Below are 25,175 nucleotides of genomic sequence, written 5' to 3'. Positions count from 1 at the left end.
CAGACAGTGATGTTCACATGGACAAACTGAAGTCTACAGTGAGATAACAATCTTGTGCAGTCATGTTAACAGTGTCCTCTATGGACACCCTTCACTTAGTCTAAAAGAGGACCACATGTTCCATACCTACACCCAACACAAACAAACAAGAGACTACCTGGTGGACGGAACTCTACAAGGGAGTGCCAGGTAGACAGGCCTCTGCAAAGTGCTGCAGGTAAAAAGGTGTGCCCCCCCCCCCTAAAATATAATCACTGCCATACATATCATGGCCTGGAATGGTTGAGGTCGTACAGGTGTCAATTAGCCACCCTCACACAGGTTAGGAGTTCACTTAGGATGTATTTTGTCAGCAGATATCTGCTTTGCTAATGAACAACACGATTAAAATGAGAAGCATTTTCAACAGACTCAGACTTCTGGTGGACAAACATGGGGCCACAAAAATGAACAGACCAGGAGGCACAGCTTTACAATGTCATGCAGAGACCTCAGTTTCAAAAGATGTGCTACAATACCACGCAAGAGAAATACTTAATCAAACAATTCCAAGCCTTTGTAGCAACAAAAGCAAATTTCCATCAAGTTTCACATCTAGCAAAACATTTACTTTGTAAACCAGCTCTCTAAATCTCCGAATTCTATTACTGGTCTTAATTTTCTGGTTACAATAATCATTTGAATGACTGGGAAAAACATGCAAGCCAGCATACAAACAAAAATGGAAATGATGTACATACACACCTGATGCATCAAATGATCTTGAGGGACGGCCATCATCTGTGCCTGGAACAAATCCATATTGGGGAGCGGTACAGGGGGTTGGAAACATGCTGGCATCTGAGCACCCTCTTCTGGAAATCCACTGTGGTGCAAGGAACAAGTGATAATTGGACATTAAACAGCACTGAAACACGCAATCAGTAAAGGTTTTTTTAAACAAACGGTATTTTACAATATTTGTAATATGTGGTAATTTAGATCAGAAGTAAATACTTACAATGAAGGCTGTGAGGGGGACGAAGGAGTTGAAACATCTTGCTTCGATTCATCTCCTGCTTCTGGTTCATCGTCGTAATCAAATCTGTCAAGCAGCTTGAAAACACAATTTATTCAGTACAATTATCTACTGTCTCAAAGAAGTTATATTTGATAACTTTAAAGAATAAATCAAAACACTCCCAGAGGATAATAGGTAAATACAGCCAAACGTTTGCTTGAGTTTCTGTGGAATTCATTTTAAATTTCATAAGCAGTATGAACAAGGCTATGTTTTAAAAACAGTTTTCTGAAACAAAGTATGTCATGACAACATAAGAATAAGAAATATCATACATTAGCACTGTGCTAGAGTTCCATCTAATAAACGTTAAAAGGATAACACACTGTATCAGTTTTCGGCATCCATATGGTCTCCATTTTATTTGCTCTTGGAGCAAAGTGCCCTTTTTAACATGGTCACCTCAGCTTTTTGCCCTAGTGCTCACTGCTTTTCAAATGAAAGTGCACTGGGACCCTGCCCTGCTAATTAGGCCCCCACTGCTGGTGCTCTTTCCCTAAAGCAAGGTAAAATGGACTAATTCTGCTACCCTTGGAGCATACTTAAGAACCCCTGTAAGTCTTTAATAAATGGTACCCGTGCACCTAGGGCATGGTAATTGAACAGGGTCCATAAGGTCTGCAGCTTGTATTATGCCACCCTAAGGGACCCCCATACAAACTGCATGCAGGCTGCTGCAGGCTGGGTGACATGGTGCAAAAAATGTGTGAAAGCACGACAGCACACTCCCTCTGTGCCATGCTTAAGTCACTGCATATAATATATGTAACTCATCCCTACAGCAGACCTTAGAGCCCTAAGGCAGAGTGCACTAAATTTTTGTTTAAAATGGCAATAAGCTATTTTAAAAGTGGACAGTGCAAAAATCAACAGTTCCTGGGGGAGATAAGTAATGGTTAGTTTTTTCAGGAAAGTAAAGCACTTATAAACTCAGTCTCCTGGGCCTAGGCAGCCCACCCTTGGGGGTTCGAGGCGACCCCAAAGCCACCGTGCCAGCAACACAGGGCCGGTCAGGTGCAGAGGTCAAAGGAGGGCCCAAAACACAAGCACCTATGGGGAACAGGGGTGCTCCGGTTTCAGTCTGCTAGCAGGTAAGTACCTGCGCCCTCGGGGAGCAGACAAGGATAAGTTACTTACCTGTAAATCCTAGTTCTCTTCCAGGGGTATCCTCATCAAAGTCATAAACATTGAATATTCCCGCCCTTGTGCGGGGACCCCGGAGCATATATAAAATATATACACATTATACATGTGTAACAAACAGTCATGCAGGCTATCATGTTAAAAACAGGCTAAAATGCTTTATTTCTATGGTTTTTTTTTTTTTTTTTTTTTTAAATACTACAATAGAGCATAAATAAGTACCCAAGCTCCTAAAACTAGGCTTGGGGAAGTAAGCAGTAGCAAACTCTAGTGAAAAAATAGAGAAAACTGCATTGAAAAACAATGAAGCATTCTTAGCCAATAGGCTGCATGTAGGTTAACACAGGAGAACCATAAAAACTTTGGCACTGTGCCTTTAAGACCCTGAGCACCTCCAGTATCCCACCATGCCTCAGGGGTGAAGGAAAGGTGACAGTTGGTTCACAGTTAGGTCAGTTCTTTTTACGGTGACAATTTGTATAATTGAATCAAAATACTGTCTGTCTTGCACTTCCAGTAGACGTGTGTCCGGGGAGGAGGGTGGGTTGTTTATGACTTTGATGAGGATACCCCTGGAAGAGAACTAGGATTTACAGGTAAGTAACTTATCCTTCTCTTCCAGGGGATCCTCATCAATAGTCATAAACATTGAATAGATTAGCAAGCCCATCCCTAAACCCAGCGGACTGTCCGATAGAAGTGCAGGAATAGACATGTCTTACGCAAATAAATTCCTTAGAGAGGCCTGCCCCACTTGGGCATCCGCTCTTGCATCTGAGTCTAAACAATAATGTCTTGTAAAAGTATGGACAGACTTCCATGTAGCAGCCTTACAAATCTCAGATATAGGAACATTGTTAAGGAGAGCAGCTGTAGCCGCTTTTCCCCTTGTGGAATGCGCTCTAGGCCGCGCTAGCAATTGTCTATTAGCTAGCTGGTAAGTATTAACAATACAAGAGACTATCCATCTTGATATTGTTCGCTTAGATGCTGCTTCTCCTGTCCTTAAATGACCATAGTTCACAAACAAGCGGTTAGAGTTTCTAATCGATTTTGTCTTGTCCAGATAAAATTTCAGCACTCTTTTCAAGTCTAATGAGTGCAATGCTTTCTCAGCCGGAGTTTCCGGATTGGGAAAGAACGTCGGTAAAGTTATGGTCTGATTAATATGGAATTCTGACACCACCTTCGGAAGGAAAGATGGGTGAGTTCGCAGAACTACTCTATTGTCATGAAAAACCGTGTACGGTTCTTTTGCAGACAAGGCCTGGATCTCACTGACCCTCCTCGCTGAAGTAATGGCCACCAGAAAAGCCGTTTTCCACGTAAGGTGTTGTAAGGAGGCCTTATGGATAGGCTCGAAAGGAGGGCCCATAAGTTTTGCTAGGACTATGTTCAGTTCCCACGGAGGAGAAGGCCTCCGAATTGGCGGAAAAACTTTCTTCAAACCTTCTAAGAAATCCTTGACTACAGGTTTCGTAAAGAAGGATTCCTGAGAAGGTGACTTGCGATAGGCAGTAATAGCAGACAAATGTACCTTAATAGATGATACCTGCAGACCGGATTTCGCTAGGTGAAGCAAATAGGACAGTATGACGTCCTCCTGCGCCCGTATGGGATTATGGCCTTGCTGACAGCACCATATGTAGAATCTCTTCCACTTAAAAGCGTAGGAACGCCGCGTGGAAGGCCGTTTGGACTCTTTCAAGATGTTCATGCACTCCTGCGAGAGTCCTAGGTGCCCATACTGCAGGAATTCAGGAGCCATGCTGTTAAGCTCAGAGAGGGTAGGTTGGGATGCAGAATCCTGCCCTCCATTCTGCTCAGAAGATCCGGTCTGCACGGCAGCCTCCTGTGAGGTTTTTCCGACAGGTTGAGGAGATCCGTGTACCAGAATTGTCGAGGCCATTGTGGCGCTATAAGAATCATTCTGGTCCTGGATCCGTAAAGTTTGCTGATCACTGCCGGAATGAGAGGAATCGGAGGAAAAGCGTAAAGAAATGTCCCTGACCAGTCGATCAACAGGGCATTCCCTCGAGATCCTGGACGGTAGAACCTGGATGCGAAGTCTGGGCATTTCCTGTTTACATCGTCTGCGAAGAGGTCCAGTTGAGGCCGACCCCATTGCGCGAAGATGTATTCTGCGACTTCGTCGTGCAGGACCCAATCGTGAACGTCCTCCAGGTGTCTGCTTAGAAAGTCTGCTTCTACGTTCTGCTGACCTGGCAGGTGAACTGCTGTGATTGACATTCCTCTGGCCAGGAGCCAATGCCATATCGCTTGGGACTCTCGTGAAAGGGGTAGGGATCTCGTTCCCCCTTGTTTGTTCAAGTAATACATCGTGGTTGTATTGTCCGTCTGTATCAATAGAGTTTTCCCCTGAATTAGCGGTGTGAAAGACTTGAGAGCCAGATGGACCGCTCTGAGTTCTAGCAGATTGATGTGGTACTGCTTCTCCTTGTCTGACCACAGACCCTGCGCTTGAAAAGGACCCAGATGAGCCCCCCATCCCTGAAGAGACGCATCCGTTACTAGAGTGTCGGATGGAAGTACCTGGTGAAACGGAGCGCCCACTGACAGGTGAGGTCTGTGCATCCACCATCTCAATGACTGCAGTGCTACCTCCGGTAGCCGCATTGTGTCTTCCCAGCGACCTGTTCTTTGGCTCCAATTGGCCTCCAATGCCTCTTGGAGGGGTCTCATGTGGAGTCTGGCATTTGGGACAATAAAGATGCACGATGCCATGGAGCCCAGTAGTGATGTCACCTGACGTGCCGTAGGTGCGCTGGCTCTCAACAGGTCCTGGCACTTCATGTTTATTGAGGACAGTCGTTCCTCCGAAGGATACACTTTTTGTAGTTCTGTGTTTATGATAGCTCCTAGGTAGTGAAGACTCTGCGTTGGAGTCAAGGTTGACTTCTGGTAATTGACCTGAAGACCTAGAGCTTCGCAAACTCCTAGTACAATGTCCCGATGGCTTCTCGCCTGCTCCGGAGAAGAAGCCTTTAGTAGCCAGTCGTCTAGGTATGGATATATGTATATCCTTTGTCTTCGTAGATGCGCCGCCACCACTGCCATACATTTCGAGAAAACTCTTGGAGCAGATTTCAGGCCAAAGGGTAGAACCCTGAACTGGTAATGCTGTAACGCTACTCGAAAGCGCAGGAATTTTCGATGCTTTGGAGCTATTGGAATGTGGAAATACGCATCCTGCAGGTCGATGGAGCACATCCAGTCTCCCTGATGCAGTTGAGGGAAAATTTGGTGAAGCGCTAGCATTCTGAACTTCTGCTTTCTTATGTATTTGTTCAGCAGTCTTAGATCCAGGATTGGCCTGAAAACGCCCTCTTGACCCTTCTTTGCTACTAGAAAGTAACGGGAGTAGACCCCCTTTCCTCTGTGGGCAGGTGGAACCCTTTCTATGGCATTCTTTCTTAGGAGGGCGAGAGCCTCCTTGCGTAGCAAGGTGAGATGAGCCGGATTGTGTTTGGTTGGTGGCAAGTGTGGTGGAGGCTGCTTGAAAAGGAGAGAATAGCCATGTTCGACAATATTGAGCACCCATTTGTCTCTTGTGATAGAGTGCCACTCGTGAAGATGAGCAATAATACTTCCCCCCACCGGAGTGGTGTACAGTGTCGAGGGAAGCGAGACTTCATTGCTTAGTGGGTGCTTTTGGAGTGGACTGTTGAGGTCTACTTGACCCTCGCTCCCTTGTGTTTCTTCGCTGAAACAGAGGGCGTCCCTGTCGTTGCTGAGACCTTTGCGACCAATGAGGGGTTTGAACCCTCTGTTGGAAAGGGCGTCTATCGTACGGTCTGTACCTCCGCCTGAAATCTTTCCTTCTTTCGAGGCCTACCGCCTTCATGGTATCCACCTCGGTCTTCATGCGGGCCATCTCTTCGTCTGCATGGGCACCGAATAGAGAATTCCCGGCAAATGGGAGATTCAGGATACGTTGTTGTGCCTCCTGTTTCAAGCCAGTGAGCCTCAGCCAGGAAGATCTCCTCGCACAGATACCATGTGCGTACCCATGAGCCGCCAAATCCGCCCCATCCGCTGCCGCGCTGATAACTTGGTTAGATACCAGGCATCCTTCCTGTAGAATCTCTTGGAAATCTTGCCTGTCTTCTCTGGGCAGTTTTTCTGTAAATCTACTGAGGGAATCCCACAGAGAACGATCGTACCTGCCCAGGAGCGCAGACGCACTAGAGACCTTCATTGCTGAAGCCGCTGTCCCGCACATCTTTCTTCCCAGAGAGTCTAAATGCCTGCTCTCTTTATCCGGGGGTACCGTGGATGAAGATGCCACCGAGTGGGTCTTTCGGGCGGCAGCTATGATCACTGAGTCTGGTGGCGGATCCTTCCTAAGGAATAAAGGGTCTTGCTCTGGAGCCTTGTACTTTTTAAGAATCCGAGCCGGGGCAGACTTAAGCGAGGCTGGGGCCAGAAAAGTGTCCATGGTCGGCTGCAACAAACCAGGCACTAGAGGCAGCAACTTTTTCGACGCTGATCTCTGTTGTAGTGTCTCAAAGATGATTGATGAGGAGGTAGATGGTTCTGGAACCTCTATATTGAGTTTCTGTGCTCCTCTTAGCAACACCTCGTTGAAAGTGGTTATGTCATCCACTGGTGAGACTCTAGCAGGTGGTGAATCTGTAAGAGTAGGTGAGTAACGCCTGACAGAAGAACCTGATGAAGACCAAGAGGGTGATCTTCTTGAGCGCGACCTGGATCTCCGTTGAGAGCGAGATCTGCTGCGGGACGCTGTAGCCGAGCGCCTAGGCCTCGCGGTCGGCTGTCGAGGAGCTGAACGAGCCCGTTCTGCCCCGGCTGTCGGCGATGGCGTTCTTGGCGGGGAGGCAGTGGGTGAATACATTCGCGAATATTGCGAATCTGGGGAGGCCGCTGGTCTGTTGAGGCTCTCCAGCCATCTCTGAGATAGGTTGATGGGCGAGACATGCCCAGGAGATGCTCTTGACCGAGAAGAGTCGCTCGGTATGGAGACCACTGGAGACTGAGCCTTGTCTGGCGAGGGGCGATGTTCTGCTCCCTGTTGGACAGGTAAAACCTGCGTCGACGTCGATGGCTGTTTCGACGTCGAAGGACGCCCAGTCGGTTGGTCCTGCCCCGACGTTGATTGCCTCGACGTTGAGTGCCTTGACGTCGAACGGCGTTCCTTGGACCTCGACCTGCTCGCCGTCGTGTGCCTCGACGTGGAGCGATGGGAGGTTGACGGCGGATGTTTCCCGTGCCGTCGTGGAGATCTCGACGTCGTGTGTCCTGACGTCGGGGGGCGCACAGCCTTTGGCGGCGACCGGGCATGCCGGCGGTGGCTCGACGTCGATCGGCGGGCTGCCGTCGACGGAGACCTGCCCCAACTCTGATGTTCCCTCGACGCCGTTCCCTTCGACGTCGGGTGCGTCGCCGTCGACGGCGATCTATGCCGGTGGGACGGTGGTAGCGACGACGTCGACGGTGAACAAACAGGTATTTTCCTACCTGTCGACGTCGACCGGGCCATTCTCTCCTGAGAATGGCCTTCTGGATGCCTGGGGAGCGAGGAGGACGATGTTCTTTTCCTCTCCTGAAGCCCATGAAGTCGGATCTTCTCTCTGTCTTTCAGAGTCCTCCTAGACATGTTCTTACAGTACTTACAAGTGTCAGGGCAGTGACTCTGAGGCAGGCACACTATGCACAGAGAGTGGGGATCTGACTGGGCCTTCTTCTTCCCACAAGCAGGGCATTTGACAAAAAGAGAAGGCATTTTTCTGTCAGAAAAAACCTTCCTAGCTCAGACAAAGATGTTACTTGTCGAGTGAAAAGTGAAAAAAAACGCTTTTTTAAAGAATTTTTCTGAGGAAAACTCAGAAAAACTGAGAGCTCAATGCTCCAGGATCCTCTCAGAAGGAGCCGGAAAAAAGAACTGACCTAACTGTGAACCAACTGTCACCTTTCCTTCACCCCTGAGGCATGGTGGGATACTGGAGGTGCTCAGGGTCTTAAAGGCACAGTGCCAAAGTTTTTATGGTTCTCCTGTGTTAACCTACATGCAGCCTATTGGCTAAGAATGCTTCATTGTTTTTCAATGCAGTTTTCTCTATTTTTTCACTAGAGTTTGCTACTGCTTACTTCCCCAAGCCTAGTTTTAGGAGCTTGGGTACTTATTTATGCTCTATTGTAGTATTTAAAAAAAAAAAAAAAAAAAAAAAAAACTTCATAGAAATAAAGCATTTTAGCCTGTTTTTAACATGATAGCCTGCATGACTGTTTGTTACACATGTATAATGTGTATATATTTTATATATGCTCCGGGGTCCCCGCACAAGGGCGGGAATATTCAATGTTTATGACTTTGATGAGGATCCCCTGGAAGAGAAGGGGGGTTTTGTAGAGCACTTTTGGGGGGGAGGGGAGGGGGGCACATACAAGCACACAAAACACAACCTCAGCGGCACAGGGGCGGCCGGGTGCAGTGTGCAAAGTAGGTGTCAGGTTTGCCATAGAAAACAATGGAGGGACCCGTGTGTCACTTTGGCGATGCAGGCAGGGGACAGGGGGCTTCTCGGGCCAGCCACCAACTGGGCCAGGATGAGGGCCGCCTGCTGGTCAATCCTGCACTGGTAGGTGGTTCCGCTCGGTCCTGGGGGCTGCTGGTGCAGTGCTTGGTCCAGGCGTCGGGTTCCTTGTTACCAGGCAGCTGCGGTCAGGGGGAGCCTCTGGATCCTCTATGCAGGCGTTGCTGTGGGGTACAGGGAGGTCGACTCAGGGTGTCCACATCGTTGGAGTCGCCTGGGAGTCCTCTCGGTGTTGGTTGTCCTGAACTCGAGCTGGGGGGCGTCAGGTGCAGAGTGTGAAGATGCACACTTCTGGCAGGAAGTTGGAGTCTCTTTAAAGTTGCTTGTTTTGTTGTTGTTTCTGGACAGAGCCGCTGTCCTTGGGAGGTTCTTAGTCCTTTAGGTGCAGGTCAGTGTTCAAAAGGTCACTGGTCCTGTTGAATGAGTCGTTGTGCAGGTTCTTTGAGACAGGAGACAGGCCGGTAGGGCTGGGACCAAGTCAGTTGTTGTCTCAGTCAGCAGTCCTTTGTTCAGGTTGCAGGAATCTGATTTCCTGGGTTCAGGGTTGGCCCTAAATACTAAATTCAGGGGTCTGTTTACGTCTGGGGGGGCAGTAGCCAATGGCTACACCCTCTTTGTGCCTCCTACCTGAGGGGAAGGGGGGGGAGGGCAGGGGGTGAGGGGGGAGCAAAGGGACCATCCCTATCCCTGCTGGGGAAATCCTCCAAAACCAAGGAGGAGGATTTCTTAAGGCAGGAGGGCACCTCAGCGGCTGTCCTGACTGGTGGGTGACTCCTCGCCTCCTCGTTTTTCTCAATGTCTCCTCCAGAGTCGCCTCCAAAAGCTAGAGGTTGGGGGGGGGGGGGGGGGGGGGGGGTTTGGAGAGTCAGGGGATTGAGCGTTCATCTCCACTAGCTGGGATGCCCTGGGGCGCTGTAACAGGTATGAGCCTTTGAGGCTCAAAGCCAGGTGTTACAGTTCCTGCAGGGGGAAGTGAGAAGCACATCCACCCAGTGCAGGCCTTGTTCCTGGCCACAGAGTGACAAAGGAACTCACCCCATGTGGCCAGAAACCCGTTTGGTTATGGCAGGCTGGCAGGAACTGGTCAGCCTAACACTAATGTTTGGACTGGTATACAGGGGGCATCTCTAAGATGCCCTCTTGTGTGCATTTTTCAATAAATCCCACAATTCCATCAATGTGGATTAATTGTGCTGAGAAGTTTGACAACAAACTTCCCAGATTTCAGTGGAGCCATTATCGAACTGTAAGGAAATGCCTCCTTGGCATGGTTACCCTGTAAGGAAATGCCTCCTTGGCATGGTTACCCCCTGACTTTTTGCCTTTGCTGATGCTATGTTTTGAATTGAAAGTGTGCTGAGGCCTGCTAACCAGGCCCCAGCACCAGTGTTCTTTCCCTAACCTGTACTTTTGTATCCACAATTGGCACACCCTGGCATCCAGATAAGTCCCTTGTAACTGGTACCTCTGGTACCAAGGGCCCTGATGCCAGGGAAGGTCTCTAAGGGCTGCAGCATGTCTTATGCCACCCTGGAGACCCCTCACTCAGCACAGACACACTGCTTACCAGCTTGTGTGTGCTAGTGAGAACAAAATGAGTAAGTCGACATGGCACTCCCCTCAGGGTGCCATGCCAGCCTCTCACTGCCTATGCAGTATAGGTAAGACACCCCTCTAGCAGGCCTTACAGCCCTAAGGCAGGGTGCACTATACCATAGGTGAGGGCACCAGTGCATGAGCACTGTGCCCCTACAGTGTCTAAGCCAAACCTTAGACATTGTAAGTGCAGGGTAGCATTGAGAGTATATGGTCTGGGAGTCTGTCAAACACAAACTCCACAGCACCATAATGGCTACACTGAAAACTGGGAAGTTTGGTATCAAACTTCTCAGCACAATAAATGCACACTGATGCCAGTGTACATTTTATTGTGAAACACACCCCAGAGGGCACCTTAGAGGTGCCCCCTGAAACTGTATCCAACTATCTGTGTAGGCTGACTGGTTCCAGCAGCCTGCCACACTAGAGACATGTTGCTGGCCCCATGGGGAGAGTGCCTTTGTCACTCTGAGGCCAGTAACAAAGCCTGCACTGGGTGGAGATGCTAACACCTCCCCCAGGCAGGAGCTGTAACACCTGGCGGTGAGCCTCAAAGGCTCACCCCTTTGTTCCAGCACCGCAGGACACTCCAGCTAGTGGAGTTGCCCGCCCCCTCCGGCCACAGCCCCCACTTTTGGCGGCAAGGCCGGAGAAAATAATGAGAAAAACAAGGAGGAGTCACTGGCCAGTCAGGACAGCCCCTAAGGTGTCCTGAGCTGAAGTGACTAACTTTTAGAAATCCTCCATCTTGCAGATGGAGGATTCCCCCAATAGGATTAGGGATGTGCCCCCCTCCCCTTGGGAGGAGGCACAAAGAGGGTGTACCCACCCTCAGGGCTAGTAGCCATTGGCTACTAACCCCCCAGACCTAAACACGCCCTTAAATTTAGTATTTAAGGGCTTCCCTGAACCTAAGAATGGAGATTCCTGAAACTACAAGAAGAGGACTCCTGAGCTGAAAAACCCCTGCAGAGGAAGAACAGAAGACACCAACTGCTTTGGCCCCAGACTTACCGGCCTGTCTCCTGCCTTCCAAAGAAACCTGCTCCAGCGACGCTTTCCAAGGGACCAGCGACCTCTGAATCCTCTGAGGACTGCCCTGCTTCAAGAAAGACAAGAAACTCTCGAGGACAGCGGCACTGCTCCAAAAGAACTGCAACTTTGTTACAGAGGAGCAGATTTAAAGACCCCTGCAACTCCCCGCAAGAAGCGTGAGACTTGCAACACTGCACCCGGCGACCCCGACTCGACTGGTGGAGAACCAACACCTCAGGGAGGACCCTCTGGCGACTCCAAGACTGTGAGTAACCAAAGTTGTCCCCCCTGAGCCCCCACAGAAACGCCTGCAGAGGGAATCCCGAGGCTCCCCCTGACCGCGACTGTCTGAACTCCATTTCCCGACGGCTGGAAAAGACCCTGCACCCGCAGCCCCCAGCACCTGAAGGAGCAGAACTTCTGTGCAGAAGTGACCCCCAGGAGGCCCTCTCCCTTGCCCAGGTGGTGGCTACCCCGAGGAGCCCCCCCCTTGCCTGCATCGCTGAAGAGACCCCTTGGTCTCCCATAGGAAACTATTGAAAACCCGACGCGTGTTCCCACACTGCACCCGGCCGCCCCCGCGCTGCTGAGGGTTTACTTTTTGTGCTGACTCGTGTCCCCCCCGGTGCCCTTCAAAACCCCCCTGGTCTGCCCTCCGAAGACGCGGGTACTTACCTGCTGGCAGACTGGAACCGGGGCACCCCCTTCTCTCCATTGAAGCCTATGTGTTTTGGGCACATCTTTGACCTTTGCACCTGACCGGCCCCGAGCTGCTGGTGTGATAACTTTGGGGTTGCTCTGAACCCCCAACGGTGGGCTACCTTGGACCAAAAACTGAAACCTGTAAGTGACTGACTTACCTGTTAAAACTAACAAAACTTTACCTCCCCCAGGAACTGTGAAAATTGCACTAAGTGTCCACTTTTAAAACAGCTATTTGTGTTTTATGCAAAAAGTATATATGCTACTGTAATTATTCAAAGTTCCTAAAGTACTTACCTGCAATACCTTTCAAATGAGATTACATGTAGAATTTGAACCTGTGGTTCTTAAAATAAACTAAGTAAATATATTTTTCTATAACAAAACCTATTGGCTGGATTGTCTCTGAGTGTGTGTTCCTCATTTATTGCCTGTGTGTATGTACAACAAATGCTTAACACTACTCCTTTGATAAGCCTACTGCTCGACCACACTACCACAAAATAGAGCATTAGTATTATCTCTTTTTGCCACTATCTTACCTCTAAGGGGAACCCTTGGACTCTGTGCATGCTATTCCTTACTTTGAAATAGCACATACAGAGCCAACTTCCTACACAGATGGAGGATTCCCCCAATAGGGATAGGAATGTGACCCCCTTCCCCTTGGGAGGAGGCACAAAGAGGGTGTACCCACCCTCAGGGCTAGTAGCCATTGGCTACCAACCCCCCAGACCTAAACACGCCCTTAAATTTAGTATTTAAGGGCTCCCCTGAACCTAGGAACTCAGGTTCCTGCAACCTAAGAAGAAGAGGACTGCTAAGCTGAAAAACCCTGCCGAGAAGACGGAGACACCAACTGCTTTGGCCCCAGCTCTACCGGCCTGTCTCCCCACTTCTAAAGACACTGCTCCAGCGACGCTTTCCACAGGGACCAGCGACCTCTGAATCCTCAGAGGACTGCCCTGCATCTAGAAGGACCAAGAACTCCAGAGGACAGCGGCTCTGTTCACCAAAGACTGCAACTTTGAAACAAAGAAGCAACTTTGCAACAACTTGCATTTCCCGCCGGAAGCGTGAGACTTGACACTCTGCACCCGACGCCCCCGGCTCGACTTGTGGAGAACAATCACTTCATGGAGGACTCCCCGGTGACTGCGAGACCGTGAGTAGCCAGAGTTGCCCCCCCCTCCTGGGCCCCCACAGCGACGCCTGCAGAGGGAATCCCGACGCTCCCCCTGACTGCGACTGCCTGCTCCTCAGATCCCGACGCCTGGTAAAGACTCTGCACCCGCAGCCCCCAGGACCTGAAGGATCCAAACTCCAGTGCAGGAGTGACCCCCAGGAGGCCCTCTCCCTTGCCCAGGTAGTGGCTACCCCGAGGAGCACCCCCCTTGCCTGCATCGCTGAAGAGACCCCTTGGTCTCCCATTGATTTCAATTACAAACCTGACGCGTGTTTGCACACTGCACCCGGCCGCCCCCGTGCTGCTGAGGGTGTACTTTCTGTGCTAACTTGTGTGTCCCCCGGTGCCCTGCAAAACCCCCCTGGTCTGCCCTCCGAAGACACGGGTACTTACTTGCTGGCAGACTGGAACCGGGGCACCCCCTTCTACATTGAAGCCTATGTGTTTTGGGCACCACTTTGACCTCTGCACCTGACCCGCCCTGAGCTGCTGGTGTGGTAACTTTGGGGTTGCCCTGAACCCCCAACGGTGGGCTACCTTGGACCCAAACTTGAACCTCGTAGGTGGTTTACTTACCTGCAAAAACTAACAAACTCTTACTCCCCCAAGGAACTGTTGAAAATTGCACTGTCTAGTTTTAAAATAGCTATATGTGATTTATGTGAAAAGTATATATGCTATTTTGCTAATTCAAAGTTCCTAAAGTACCTACCTGCAATACCTTTCATTTAAAGTATTACATGTAAAATTTGAACCGGTGGTTCTTAAAATAAACTAAGAAAATATATTTTTCTATACAAAAACCTATTGGCCTGGAATTGTCTCCGAGTGAGTGTTCCTCATTTATTGCCTGTGTGTGTACAACAAATGCTTAACACTACTCCTTTGATAAGCCTACTGCTCGACCACACTACCACAAAATAGAGCATTAGTATTATCTCTTTTTGCCACTATCTTACCTCTAAGGGGAACCCTTGGACTCTGTGCATACTATTCCTTACTTTGAAATAGTGCATACAGAGCCAACTTCCTACATTAACTGATCGTGAATCCTGAATCGTGTAGGATGTTTATGATTTATTAATTATGTTGTTGACAAATTTTAAGTGTGCTGGATTTTATAAGCCAGTCGTCGAGATATGGGAAGACATGTATGTGCTACCTCCTGAGGAATGCTGCAGCTACCGCTAAACATTTGGTGAACAACCATGGTACTGTTACCCCAAATAGTAGCACTTTTAACTGGTAGTGCTTTACTGCTATAACAAATCTTAGATACTTTCGATGTGCTGGATGTTTGGGGATGTGGAAATAAGCATCCTTGAGGTCTAATTTGGTCATGTAATCCTGTTTTTGTAATAGGGGAATTACGTCCTGTAGCATTACCATATGGAAGTGTTCTGACAGTATGTATAGATTTAGGGGCCCGAGATCCAAGATTGGTCTGTGAGTACCATTTTTCTTTGGTATGAGGAAGTGTGGTAAATATACACCTGATCCTTGCTGTGGTATATTAACTGCTTCTATCGCTCTTTTGAGCAGTAGTGACTGTACTTCTTGTTTTACAAGAATGAGAATGCGAGGCACTGTGTGAACGAGGAGGAATATTTGGTGGTGTGGAGATGAGTTCTAGGCTATAGCCAAGTTGGATAATTGAGAGAGCCCACTTATCTGTAGTGATTGTGTAGGAAAGTACCATCTTGCCTGGCATGTTGCCCCCATATTTCACTGTATATATGTTGTTTTAGTTGTATGTGTCACTGGGACACTGCCAGCCAGGGCCCCAGTGCTCATAAGTGTGCCCTGTATGTGTTACCTGTGTTATGACTAACTGTCTCACTGAGGCTCTGCTAATCAGAACCTCAGTGGTTATGCTCTCTCATTTCTTTCCAAATTGTCACTAACAGGTTAGAGACCAATTTCACCAATTTACATTGGCATACTGGAACACCCTTATAATTCCCTAGTATACGGTACTGAGGTACCCAGGGTATTGGGGTTTCCAGGAGATCCCTATGGGCTGCAGCATTATCTTTTGCCACCCATAGGGAGCTCTGACAATTCTTACACAGGCCTGCCACTGCAGCCTGAGTGAAATAACGTCCACGTTATTTCACAGCCATTTACCACTGCACTTAAGTAACTTATAAGTCACCTATATGTCTAACCTTTACCTGGTAAAGGTTAGGTGCAAAGTTACTTAGTGTGTGGGCACCCTGGCACTAGCCAAGGTGCCCCCACATAGTTCAGGGCAAATTCCCCGGACTTTGAGTGCGGGGACACCATTACACGCGTGCACTACACATAGGTCACTACCTATGTGTAGCTTCACAATGGTAACTCCAAACATGGCCATGTAACATGTCTATGATCATGGAATTGCCCCCTCAATGCCATCCTGGCATTGTTGGCACAATCCCATGATCCCACGGGTCTCTAGCACAGACCCGGGTACTGTTAAACTGCCTTTTCAGGGGTTTCACTGCAGCTGCTGCTGCTGCCAACCCCTCAGACAGGTTTATGCCCTCCTGGGGTCCAGCCAGGCTTGGCCCAGGAAGGCAGAACAAAGGACTTCCTCAGAGAGAGGGTGTTATACCCTCTCCCTTTGGAAAAAGGTGTCAGGGCTGGGGAGGAGTAGCCTCCCCCAGCCTCTGGAAATGCTTTCATGGGCACAGATGGTGCCCATTTCTGCATAAGCCAGTCTACACCGGTTCAGGGACCCCTCAGCCCTGCTCTGTCGCGAAACTGGACAAAGGAAAGGGGAGTGACCACTCCCCTGACCTGCACCTCCCCTGGGAGGTGCCCAGAGCTCCTCCAGTGTGCTCCAGACCTCTGCCATCTTGGAAACAGAGGTGCTGCTGGCACACTGGACTGCTCTGAGTGGCCAGGGCCAGCAGGTGACGTCAGAGACTCCTTCTGATAGGCTCCTTCAGGTGTTGCTAGCCTATCCTCTCTCCTAAGTAGCCAAACCCTCTTTTCTGGCTATTTAGGGTCTCTGCTTTGGGGAATTCCTTAGATAACGAATGCAAGAGCTCATCAGAGTTCCTCTGCATCTCTCTCTTCACCTTCTGCCAAGGAATCGACTGCTGACCGCGCTGGAAGCCTACAAAACTGCAACAAAGTAGCAAAGACGACTACTGCGACACTGTAACGCTGATCCTGCCGCCTTCTCGACTGTTTTCCTGGTGGTGCATGCTGTGGGGGTAGTCTGCCTCCTCTCTGCACTAGAAGCTCCGAAGAAATCTCCCGTGGGTCGACGGAATCGTCCCCCTGCAACCGCAGGCACCAAAGAACTGCATCACCGGTCCTCCGGGTCTCCTCTCAGCACGACGAGCGAGGTCCCTTGAACTCAGCAACTCTGTCCAAGTGACTCCCACAGTCCAGTGACTCTTCAGTCCAAGTTTGGTGGAGGTAAGTCCTTGCCTCCCCACGCCAGACTGCATTGCTGGGAACTGCGTGTTTTGCAGCTACTCCGGCTCTTGTGCACTCCACGAAGATTTCCTTTGTGCACAGCCAAGCCTGGGTCCACGGCACTCTAACCTGCATTGCACGACCTCCTGAGTTGTCCTCCGGCGGCGTGGGACTCTCTTGTGCAACTTCGGGTGAGCACCGTTTCACTCCACTTCGTAGTGCCTGTTCCGGCACTTCTGCGGGTGCTGCCTGCTTCTGAGAGGGTTCCTTGTCTTGCTGGGCGCCCCCTCTGTCCCCTGACGCAATTGGTGACATCCTGGTCCCTCCTGGGCCACAGCAGCATCCAAAAACCCTGACCACCAGCTTTGCAGCTAGCAAGGATTGTTTACGGTCTTTCTGCAGGAAAACACTTCTGCACAACTCTTCACGAAGTGGGACATCCATCCTCCAAAGGTGAAGTTTCTAGCCCTTGTCGTTCTTGCAGAATCCTCAGCTTCTAATGTCCAGTAGCAGCTTCTTTGCACCCACAGCTGGCATTTCCTGGGCATCTGCCCACTCTTGACTTGATCGTGACTTTTGGACTTGGTCCCCTTGTTCCACAGGTACCCTCGTCTGGAAATCCATCGTTGTTGCATTGCTGGTTTTGGTCTTTCCTGCAGAATTCCCCTATCATGACTTCTGTGCTCTTTGGGGAACTTTAGTGCACTTTGCACTCACTTTTCAGGGTCTTGGGGTGGGCTATTTTTCTAACCCTCACTGTTTTCTTACAGTCCCAGCGACCCTCTACAAGGTCACATAGGTTTGGGGTCCATTCGTGGTTCGCATTCCACTTTTGGAGTATATGGTTTGTGTTGCCCCTATCCCTATGTGTCCCCATTGCATCCTATTGTAACTATACATTGTTTGCACTGTTTTCTATTGCTATACTGCATATTTTTGGTATTGTGTACATATATCTTGTGTATATTTGCTATCCTCATACTGAGGGTACTCACGGAGATACTTTTGGCATATTGTCATAAAAAGAAAGTACCTTTATTTTTAGTATATCTGTGTATTGTGTTTTCTTATGATATTGTGCATATGACACTAGTGGTACTGTAAGAGCTTCACTCGTCTCCTAGTTCAGCCTAAGCTGCTCTGCTAAGCTACCTTTTCTATCAGCCTAAGCTGCTAGACACGCCTATACACTAATAAGGGATACCTGGGCCTGGTGCAAGTATCCCTTGGTACTCACTACAAGCCAGTCCACCCTTCTACAATGTTGCTCCACTGTGGATAGAATTTTAACAGTCTTCCTCCCACAGGAGATGTGTGCTCTGTGGGAATGGTGAGAAAGTTACTGTTTATTTGATTGAGAGGAACCTCTCGAAGTTGACAATTTACCTCTTCCTCTATTGTTGGATCCTCTATATGAGCATCTAAATGATCCTCTAGTGTAGAATTGTTTTGTTGAGAATTTGTGGTTTCTGAAGTTGATGGTTTGAAACCCCCTCTAAATTGTGGTCTACGAAAAGTATCTCTGGTAGGTGTGGTACACAACACGCCCATCACTTTGGCTGTCTCAGATTCTTTTTTTAAGTTTGTCTATGGCTGTGTTAACCTCAGGGCCAAATAGATGTTATTTGTTAAAAGGCATGTTTAACACTGCCTGATGTATTTCAGGTTTGAACCCTCAACATCTTAACCAGGCATGTCTTCTAATAGGCACACTGGTGTTGACTGACCTAGCTGCTTTATCAGCTGCATCCATGGCAGATATAATAGCATTATTAGCTATTGCTTGCCCTTCATTTACTATTTGTTGTCCCCCTTTTTGCTGCTCTGGAGGTAAGTACTTTAATAGTTCATCCATTTCATCCCAGTGTGCCCTATCATATCTAGCCAAAGGAGCTTGCAAATTGACTATCCTCTAATGATTTGCAGCCTGTGAACCTACTCGTACGTGCTGCATCTATTCTTACTCACTTCGTTTGGAGAAGGGGCATCTCCTGTGGACTGACTGCTGGCCCTTTTTCTTGCTGCGCTAACTACAATTGAGTCAGGTGGTAGTTGGGATCTTAGAAACACTGGGTCTGAGGGTGCAGGTTTATTTATTTTTTATCTACTCTAGAAGTGATATTTCTGGATTTAACAGGTTCCTGGAAAATATCAGAAGCATGTTTGAGCATTCCTGGAAGCATTGGAAGACATTCATATTGTTTGTGTGTAGACACAAAGGTGTCAGAGGACATTTTGTTCTATTGGATCTGTATGCATCTGCACATTGTGATAGGCAGCAGCTCTAGCCACTACTTGATTGTATGCAGTAGTGTCTTTTGGTGGTGAGGGTCCAGCAGGATATAAGTCTGGATCATTTGGTAGAATGGGATCAGGGCCGTATGTATCCCATGGATCTTTATCCACCTGGTCATCACAAAAATCATTAAAAAAATTATGGCAACAATGACTCTTGTTTAGCTGCACATTCCTGTCAGTTCAAATAGTTAAACAGGCGCTCGAACACTATACACGTACCTGCTGCCAAAGTACATATACTGGTGAGAAATACATTTCAACCAGTTATTCACAAACCAAAAGACAACTAGTGGAGCACACATATATCACAATTCCTAAACTTCCCCAAAAACAGTATCAGTAAAAATGTGTATCAATACAGACTTTTTTAATTACAAAATAATTTACACAGGAACGAGAATGGGTATGCAATAAGTTAATTCAAATCAAACATTTTATTCAACACAAGAAACAATTCCATATCAAAGAAACGCAAATCACCTAGCAAACCTAAAGTAACATTATGAAATGTATAAATTGAAAACCAGATTCAATTAATTCAATCACATCTGTGACATCCTGTTTTGTTTGTCGTCTTGAAGAATACGATATACTCATGGGTGTGAGCATAACCGTGCGGAGTTATGAAATATCTTGGTGTCTAAATATCCAAATCTGTGTTATTTTTGCAAATTGGTATTGGATTTCCTTATTGAGTGTGTGTCTCATTTGTTGACGTAGTGTGTACAACAAGTGCCTTCTGATAATCCTTTCTGATAAACCTAATCCCGCTCAACCACATTACGGCAAATGGAGCACTGTGGGATTGTTTAAGCAAGCCCCATGACCATTAGTAAGGGATGACTGGAATCCCTGCACAATGTACCACTTTATGGTACAATATGTAGAGCCAGCTTCCTAAACTGGCAGCACAGCTGCGAGATACCAAACTTAGCACTTGTATGACTCTGCTAATATGTGATTCCACTAAGCAATCCATAATTGACTTTAGTAAAAAAAAAAACATTTTTCGATTTTCCTAAAGTCTTAACCTGAACTGTTGCAATAAGTCCCCAGCCCTACCTAATGTGGTCTGTTAGGACCCTTGCAATAAAATGCCCCTAGCCCCTAGCCCCATCACCAAATGGCTCACAGCCTTTGAGAGGGCTCATAAAATGTAAAAGATCAACAAAAAATATTGGGGTTTGTAGAAAGCTGGCTATCTATGTAGTGTACCAATGTAAGGAGACATTATGTAGATAGTCCAGGGCGGTCCTTGTTTGTTTAAAAAGGTTACATAATCTCAAAAACACTTTTGTGGTACTGTGAGCAAGCAGTTTGGCTTATCAAAGGATAGTGTTAAGCATTTATTGCACACAGTCAGTATGCGAGTCACAGACGCAAAGAAACGGGACCAATTTTAAAAAATAACACAGATTTTTATATTAATTTAGACACCAAGATCATCATAATCAGGTAAGTACTCTGCAAGTTATCAATTTTTAAGTCACAATAAAATACACATACTGTGATCTTCAAGCGGTAATGTTATCCTAGGAGGAATACACATATTACAGAGGGCCACTTAACAACGACTAACAGGACTGTTCTCCTGGACTTAAGGTGTCCATGGAGCAAGAACCAAAGCAACGCAAACAGGTCACCTCATGAGTGTAGGAAGGTTGCCTTTTTATATGGTATACCAAATAAATTACTGGACCAGTCTCCTGGACCTAGAGTAGGGGTAAGGCAATGCCTTCCTTGGCATAGTTACCCCCTGACTTTTTGCCTTTTGTTGATGCCAGTTATGATTGAAAGTGTGCTGGGACCCTGCTAAACAGGCCCCAGCACCAGTGCTCTTTCCCTAAACTGTACCTTTGTTCCCACAATTGGCACAGCCCGGCACAAAGATAAGTCCCTTGTAAATGGTACCCCTGGTAACAAGGGCCCTGTTGTCAGGGAAGGTCTCTAAGGGCTGCAGCATGTCTTATGCCACGCTGGGGACCCCCCTCACTCAGCACATGCACACTGCCTCACAGCTTGTGTATGCTGGTGGGGAGAAAAAGACTAAGTTGATGTGGCACTTCCCTCAGAGTGCCATGCCCACCTCACACTGCCTGTGGCATAGGTAAGTCACCCCTCTAGAAGGCCTTATAGTCCTAAGGCAGGGTGCACTATACCACAGGTGAGGGCATATGTGCATGAGCACTATGCCCCTACAGTGTTTAAACAAAACCTCAGACATTGTAAGTGCAGGGTAGTCATAAAGAGTATATGGTCTGAGATTATGTCAAACACGAACTCCACAGTTCCATAATGGCTACACTGAAATCTGGGAAGTCTGGTATCAAACTTCTCAGCACAATAAATGCACACTGATGCCAGTGTGGGATTTATAGTAAAATGCACCCAGAGGGCATCTTCGAGATGCCACCTGAATACCAGTCCAACTCCTAGTGCTAGGCTGACCAGTTTGTGCCAGCCTGCCACAACCAGGTGAGTTTCTGGCCACATGGAGTGAGTGCCTTTGTCACTCTGTGGCCAGGAACAAGGCCTGTAGTGGGTCGAGGTGCTACTCACGTCCCCCTGCAGGAACTGTAACACCTGGCGGTGTGCCTTTTGTTACAGCACCCCAGGGCATTCCAGCTAGTGGAGATGCCCGCCTCTCCGGCAACTGCCCCCACTTTTGGTGGCAAGGCAGGAGAGGATAATGAGAAAAATAAAGAGGAGTCACCCACCAGTCAGAAGAGCCCCTAAGGTGTCCTGAGCTGAGATGATCCCTGCCTTTAGAAATCCTCTATCTTGAGTTTGGAGGATTCCCCCAATAGGATTAGGGACTTGCCCCCCTCCCCTCATTGAGGATGCACAAAGAGTGTAGCCACCCTCCAGGACAGTAGCTATTGGCTACTGCCCTCCTGACAAACACACCCCTAAATTTAGTATTTAGGGGCGACCCAGAACCCAGGGAATCAGATTCCTGCAACCTACACAAAGGACTGCTAACCAAAAAGCCCTGCAGAGACGATGGAGACAACTGACTTGTCCCCAGCCCTACCAGCCTGTCTCCAGACTCAAAGAACCTGCACAGCGATGCATCTGCCAGGAACCAGCAACCTCTGAGGATTCAGAGGACTGCCCTGAAACCGAAGGACCAAGAAACTTCCGAGAACAGCGGCCCTATTCACCAACAGCAACATCTTTGCAACAAAGAAGCAACTTTTAAAGAACTCACTCTTCCCGCCGGAAGCGTGAGACTTCACACACTGCACCCAACGCCCCCAGCTCGAGCTCCAGAGAACAAACACTGCAGAGAGAACTCCCAGGTGACTGCGACTACGTGAGTAACCTGAGACGACCCTCCTGCACTCCCACCGCGACGCCTGCAGAGAATATCCAGAGGTTCCCCCTGACCGCGACTGCCTGGTAACAAGGAACCTGACGTCTGGACAAAGCACTGCACCCGCAGCCACAGCCTCCAGGACAGAGAGGAACCAACCTCCAGTGCATGAGTGACCAGCAGGTGGCCCTCTTCCTAGCCCAGTCAGGGGCTGGCCCGAGAAGCCCCCATGTTTCCTGCCTGCATCGCTTAAGTGACCCCCGGACCCCTCCAATGCTTCCTATAGCAAACCCAAAGCCAACTTTGCATACTGCACCCAGCCTCCCCTGTGCAGCTGAGGTTGTGTTTTGTGTGCCTGTTTGTAGGCCCCCCCCTAGTGCTCTACAAAACCCCCCTGGTCTGCTCCCAGAGGACGCGGGTACTTACCTGCCAGCAGACCGGAACCAGAGCACCCCTGTTCTCCATAGGCACCTATGTGTTTTGGGCTCTCCTTTGACCTTTGCAACTGACTGGCCTGAGTTGTTGGTGCGATGACTTTGGGGTTGCCTTGAACCCCCGAACGGTGGGCTGCCTATGCCCATGGAACTGAACTTGTAAGTGCTTTACTTACCTCAGAAACCTAACCATATTTACCTCCCCCAGGAACAGTTTATTTTTGCACTGTGTCCACTTTTAAAATAGCTTATTGACATTTTAACCTATACTGTGTGTACTACTGCTTTAATTCAAAGTTCATTACTTACTTGTGTGGAGTACCTTGCATTTTATGTATTTTACTTCAAATCTTGAATCTTGTGTTTTAAAATAAATTAAGAAAATATATTTTTCTATATAAAAACTGTTGGCCTGGAGTAAAGTCTTTGAGTGTGTGTTCTCATGTATTGCCTGTGTGTGTACAACAAATGCTTAACACTACCCTCTGATAAGCCTACTGCTCGACCACACTACCACAAAATAGAGCATTGGTATTATCTAATTTTGCCACTATCAACCTCTAAGGGGAACCCTTGGATTCTGTGCACACTATCTCTCACTTTGAGAAGGTATTATACAGAGCAAACTTCCTACAGTAGTTATGAGTGAAGGTTCAAAGCAGCATCAACAGATCACCTCAAGCGGCAACTGGGGTGGTGTAAGGAAATGCCTCCTTGGCATGGTTGCCCCCTGACTTTTTGCCTTTGCTGATGCTATGTTTACAATTGAAAGTGTGCTGAGGCCTGCTAACCAGGCCCCAGCACCAGTGTTCTTTCCCTAACCTGTACTTTTGTATCCACAATTGGCAGACCCTGGCATCCAGATAAGTCCCTTGCACCTGGTACTTCTAGTACCAAGGGCCCTGATGCCAAGGAAGGTCTCTAAGGGCTGCAGCATGTCTTATGCCACCCTGGAGACCTCTCACTCAGCACAGACACTCTGCTTGCCAGCTTGTGTGTGCTAGTGAGGACAAAACGAGTAAGTCGACATGGCACTCCCCTCAGGGTGCCATGCCAGCCTCTCACTGCCTATGCAGTATAGGTAAGACACCCCTCTAGCAGGCCTTACAGCCCTAAGGCAGGGTGCACTATACCATAGGTGAGGGTCCCAGTGCATGAGCATGGTACCCCTACAGTGTCTAAACAAAACCTTAGACATTGTAAGTGCAGGGTAGCCATAAGAGTATATGGTCTGGGAGTCTGTCAAACACGAACTCCACAGCACCATAATGGCTACACTGAAAACTGGGAAGTTTGGTATCAAACTTCTCAGCACAATAAATGCACACTGATGCCAGTGTACATTTTATTGTAAAATACACCACAGAGGGCACCTGTAGGAAGTTGGCTCTGTATGTGCTATTTCAAAGTAAGGAATAGCATGCACAGAGTCCAAGGGTTCCCCTTAGAGGTAAAATAGTGGTAAAAATAGATAATACTAATGCTCTATTTTGAGTAGTGTGGTCGAGCAGTAGGCTTATCCAAGGAGTAGTGTTAAGCATTTGTTGTACATACACATAGACAATAAATGAGGTACACACACTCAGAGACAAATCCAGCCAATAGGTTTTTGTATAGAAAAATATCTTTTCTTAGTTTATTTTAAGAACCACAGGTTCAAATCTAACATGTAATATCTTGTTTGAAAGGTATTGCAGGTAAGTACATTAGAAACTTTAAATCATAAAAATTGCATGTATACTTTTCAAGTTATTGACAAATAGCTGTTTTAAAAGTGGACACTTAGTGCAATTTTCACAGTTCCTGGGGGGAGGTAAGTTTTTGTTAGTTTTACCAGGTAAGTAAGACACTTACAGGGTTCAGTTCTTGGTCCAAGGTAGCCCACCGTTGGGGGTTCAGAGCAACCCCAAAGTCACCACACCAGCAGCTCAGGGCCGGTCAGGTGCAGAGTTCAAAGTGGTGCCCAAAACACATAGGCTAGAATGGAGAGAAGGGGGTGCCCCGGTTCCGGTCTGCTTGCAGGTAAGTACCCACGTCTTCGGAGGGCAGACCAGGGGGGTTTTGTAGGGCACCGGGGGGGACACAAGCCCACACAGAAATTTCACCCTCAGCAGCGCGGGGGCGGCCGGGTGCAGTGTAGAAACAAGCGTCGGGTTCGCAATGTTAGTCTATGAGAGATCTCGGAATCTCTTCAGCGCTGCAGGCAGGCAAGGGGGGGATTCCTCGGGGAAACCTCCACTTGGGCGAGGGAGAGGGACTCCTGGGGGTCACTTCTCCAGTGAAAGTCCGGTCCTTCAGGTCCTGGGGGCTGCGGGTGCAGGGTCTCTCCCAGGCGTCGGGACTTAGGATTCAAAGAGTCGCGGTCAGGGGAAGCCTCGGGATTCCCTCTGCAGGCGGCGCTGTGGGGGCTCAGGGG

The 25,175-nt window shown here is 48.3% G+C and overlaps 1 protein-coding gene across 1 annotated transcript in view; it reads right to left on the bottom strand.

Annotated features, from left to right (window-relative positions):
• Positions 1-25,175, bottom strand: part of SCAF4 (SR-related CTD associated factor 4) — an 860,634-nt gene that overhangs the window by 628,804 nt on the left and 206,655 nt on the right. Inside the window, exons 11-12 of the mRNA XM_069204042.1 lie at positions 1,001-1,095; positions 745-865 (exon numbers count right to left, since the gene is read on the bottom strand). Of these exons, the coding sequence (XP_069060143.1) occupies positions 745-865; positions 1,001-1,095 (216 nt within the window). The remainder of the gene's footprint in view (positions 1-744; positions 866-1,000; positions 1,096-25,175) is intronic.

Source organism: Pleurodeles waltl, chromosome 8, assembly GCF_031143425.1.
Source record: "Pleurodeles waltl isolate 20211129_DDA chromosome 8, aPleWal1.hap1.20221129, whole genome shotgun sequence".
Classification (NCBI taxonomy): domain Eukaryota; kingdom Metazoa; phylum Chordata; class Amphibia; order Caudata; family Salamandridae; genus Pleurodeles; species Pleurodeles waltl.
This window is presented reverse-complemented; position numbering and strand designations above follow the sequence as displayed.